The 4,258-nt window shown below is 35.5% G+C and overlaps 1 protein-coding gene across 1 annotated transcript; it reads left to right on the top strand.

Moving 5' to 3' along the window:
* The first annotated feature begins 838 nt into the window (after window positions 1–838).
* LOC110101279 (ubiquitin-40S ribosomal protein S27a) lies at window positions 839–1,657 on the top strand. Its single transcript, XM_020829112.2, has one exon. The coding sequence runs from the start codon at window positions 959–961 to the stop codon at window positions 1,427–1,429; it is 471 nt and encodes a 156-aa protein (XP_020684771.1). The 5' UTR covers window positions 839–958; the 3' UTR covers window positions 1,430–1,657.
* The last annotated feature ends 2,601 nt before the right edge of the window (window positions 1,658–4,258 follow it).

Genomic DNA, 4,258 nt, shown 5'->3' with positions numbered 1-4,258 from the left:
CTCGCAATCAGCTCCTAAAATACTCGTTCAATCGGATGTTATGCCATAATTGACAATAGCTCTACTGCCGAAGACTCAATCTCTATTATGAGGTTTCCCATAGATCAGGACCTGCATTCCGACGACTCTGTTCCTGACGCAGAACCACCAAGCGGCGATCTTGGGAGCTCTGCCCAGGTTTGTGATTCGACCCAAATAATCCCGTGTGGGGATGCTATTTCTAGTGGGAAGGCTTCCTCTAAGATGGCGTATGACTCTAGAGGCAGGATGATTGTGAATGACTCTTCTTAGTGCAGGTGTACAAATGTCCAAGATATATGCACTTCTCATCTTGTTGCTACAGGATCTTGCCATCACATAATATAGGGAATAAGATATCGCATGTAGAATACAGAACTTTAGCTCTAGAATGTGAAGCACTTGAAGCGGGAACAAAAGCGGAAACAGTAGAGCAGGCTCCGCTCGCAACCTTGCAGACGAAAAGCAAATTTTTGACGGGGGTTAGCCAGCTCCAGATTGCCGGAGACATCGCCGCCGTTGCTCTTGTTCTACCGGCCAACCCATCTCGCGTGAATGAACAGAAGAAGACGGCTCGACGAGATTTCTGATGGGGGTTTAAACGGAGTGATAGAATTGAGGAAAAGTGGGGTTTTAAATGATATATTAGTAAATACAATAATTTAAGTGTTAAATATGTATTTATGATAGTTTTAAATGTTATGTATTTAAAAAATCCTTTAAAATTTATCTTTATATATAGTGATTGCCCTATAACATACCATATGTTTCTCCGCGAGACATCTCAACACGTCTTCATATAAAACTGCCGCGAAGCCCTTATAGCTCTAAGAAACCCTAATTCAAGCCTTAGCCGTCTGCGTTTTTGTTGGACCTCCCACCTTTATATACCGATCTTGATCGCTTTCGGCGGCTTCTGCCGCCTCTGTTCGCTGGCAAGATGCAGATCTTCGTGAAAACCCTAACGGGGAAGACGATTACCCTGGAGGTGGAATCCTCCGATACCATTGACAACGTTAAGGCCAAGATCCAGGACAAGGAAGGCATTCCTCCGGACCAGCAACGCCTTATCTTCGCCGGTAAGCAGCTCGAGGATGGACGTACTCTGGCCGACTATAATATCCAGAAGGAGTCGACCCTCCACCTCGTCCTTCGCCTCCGCGGAGGCGCTAAGAAGCGTAAGAAGAAAACATACACCAAGCCCAAGAAGATTAAGCACAAAAAGAAGAAGGTAAAGCTCGCTGTGCTACAATTTTATAAAGTAGACGACTCTGGCAAAATGGCGCGTCTCAGGAAGGAGTGCCCAAACGCCGAGTGCGGTGCTGGGACTTTTATGGCGAACCACTTTGATCGCCACTATTGCGGCAAGTGCGGTCTCACTTACGTCTACCAGAAGGCCCAAGGTGAGTGAAAGTTGGGGCGATGGCTACTGAGGGGAATGATGCTTGTTAATTTCTGCTATTTATTTGGTATTTTAGCTTTCTTTTAGTTTGGTTGGCTATTTGAATTTTTATGAAGAGAACATGCTACTTTGTCTGGTGTAATCGCCTTATTTGGATATGGTGAATTCTGTCTTTCTTTATAAACATTTTCTTTTGGATTAGATTTCCCAAACAGTTATTTGAGCTGATTTTGATTTCTTCTTTTAATCATCTAGAAATTGTTGTGATTGTTGATCTACCTATCATCTATACTTGTTTCACAAGGGAATTATATCTATTTGTTCTAATTGGCGATGGTTTCATTTGAAATTGCGAATGAATCAAATTTATTAGTCATTAAATAAAGCTACGTGTGAGGGAAATCTATATCATCAATAGAATGATAATGTTATGATCATTGTATTAAGTTAACTTGTGCATGAAGATCTATCTTGACGGTTATTTATGTTTTTGGAAAATTAACGTTTACAATAATGAAAATATTTGATATGATTATTGAACTTTGATAGACATAACTGATTGTTGAGGCAATAATTTGCTGTAAAATGAGGGCAAAACTCATGCGAAAGTTGTTAAAAATATGTATGATGTGAGAATAGCATTTTTGTAATTGTGAGATGATCCAGAAATTATTAAGGCTAGAGTCTGCTAAAATTTGGAAGGATAGAATGTCTTATGGTTTTATATGAGAAGTGTAAAAATATCACTTTTTGAAGATAAAGAAGTGAAAAGTAAAATTTTCAACATTTTGAATGTTTGGTAGAAATGAGTTGTTAGTGGTGCAGGTTATGATCATGCTAGAGGAATGTTAAAGTTGTCATTGTTTGAATATAACATATTTGTAAAATTAATGTGATTGATGATTTATAATGGAGAACAGACAATCCCTGAATGTGACAAGTAGGATTAGAAATGAAATATAGTTGATCAAAGTTAACATTTTCATATGTTTTGAAAAATGCTTTTGTATAATATGGTTAATTCTTCATTTTAACTCAAAAAAAGATTAGATAAACTTTCCTCTATAAAAAATTCCTCCATCATTTAGAGTAAGGCTAATGATGATGGTAATAATCGATATACCTGATGACAAAAATTAATCCATTTTTCAATGAGCTGTTTGGTAAGGTATGCTGCTCATGGAATAGTTAGTGGTGCATCTTGGTATGTTATATTGTTTTGTAAATTAAGAAAAGCATGAATTTTACATGTAAGGTTTTAATATACTGTTATATGTTGGATTTTGCATTTTCAGAAATCCTTTAATTTGAAATAAATTGTTGATTTAAAACAATTGTTGCTATGCAGGTTTGAAACTAAAAAAAGAATAAAGTCCCATATTTATAAAAAAAATGGTATTTTTTTAAAAACGTATTCACAAATGCCATTTAGTTGCAGTGACTCTTACACAATACATTTTTCTACTTTGCTTTCTCCTATTCTGCTTTAGGATGTGTTGACTATCGAGATAACTTGAGGCTTCATTATCATATGGCTACTAGGAAAATTTAAATATTGAAAAAGGGTTGAAAATCAAGGCAGTTAAATGTTTAGAATTGGTTCTTAGTTATGTTGCTCTGGTGCAGCTTTTTCTGCTTTGAGTAGTGGTAAATGGGCTTAATTCGTGGTTTTTGAATTTGAACCAACTTGAATGCTCATATTATGTAGTCCCCAAAGCAATTGGCCCACATTTTGTGAGTATTGTAACCATTGATAAATACCTAATGTTTGATTGATGTTTACAAGTTCATTTATTTAATGAGTCAAATAGAAATAAGATTTTGTTTGATCTTATTCGATTTGATAGTAATTTGATTATTAATGTATCGATCAAAAGCTGGGCATATATGCTATGGGAAAATGTCACATTTAAGGTGATTAAGTAAATTTCATGGCATTTCTTGATAAATGCTTGTAGTAAAATGAATATTGCTAGCTAGTGGCTATCTGATTACCTTAAATACATGTGAGGATCTTCAGATACCAAATAGGTACTTGTGAAGCCATTGATTGACTAGCATCTTGAAAGGAAAAGGGGATTTAGAATTCTAAGGCTTTACTTTTCATTATCCATGTGCTTTTAAGTTTCAAACTATTTTACTTGTATGATTTTTAAAGTAATATTAAGAATATATATGTTGCGGAATTGATGAGTTGTCTAATTATTGAATTTCTAGCTAGATTGATAAATTAGTTGGTAACCAAGATCATTGTTCTGCCAGGTTCACCAGAATTCATTGATTTCTTAACAACAATAAACCACAACAACATCAAGTCTTTATCCCACTATGTGGGGTCGGCTACTTGAATAATTTTTTTTCCATTTTGTTCTTTTAAGAATTAAATTCTCATTTAAATCTAAGAAATAAATATCATTTCTAATTTTTCCTAACCAAGTCATTTTAGGTCTATCTCTATCTTTCTTAAGATAAGTTAAATCTAATTCATCTACTTTGCTAACTGGGTCATCGGAAGACTGCTGTTTTATGTGACCATACTTTGCTAACTGGGTCATCGGAAGACTGTTGTTTTATGTGACCAAACTGTTTAAGACGACTCTTTCTAATCTTATTTTCCACTGGAGCTACTTCAACCTTTTCATGTATATGCTTATTTTATATCATGTCTCTGAGAGTAAAGCCACAATCCACCTGAGCATCCACATCTCTGCAACACTTAATATTATGCTTCTCTTTTAATGACCAACATTTTGCATCATAAAGCATTGCAGGTCTAACCATCATTTTATAGAATTTCCCTTAAGTTTGAGGGAGACTATTCTATTACACAACAAGCCC

This window comes from Dendrobium catenatum, unplaced genomic scaffold, assembly GCF_001605985.2.
Source record: "Dendrobium catenatum unplaced genomic scaffold, ASM160598v2 original_scaffold_43362, whole genome shotgun sequence".
In the NCBI taxonomy this organism is placed as follows: domain Eukaryota; kingdom Viridiplantae; phylum Streptophyta; class Magnoliopsida; order Asparagales; family Orchidaceae; genus Dendrobium; species Dendrobium catenatum.
This window is presented reverse-complemented; position numbering and strand designations above follow the sequence as displayed.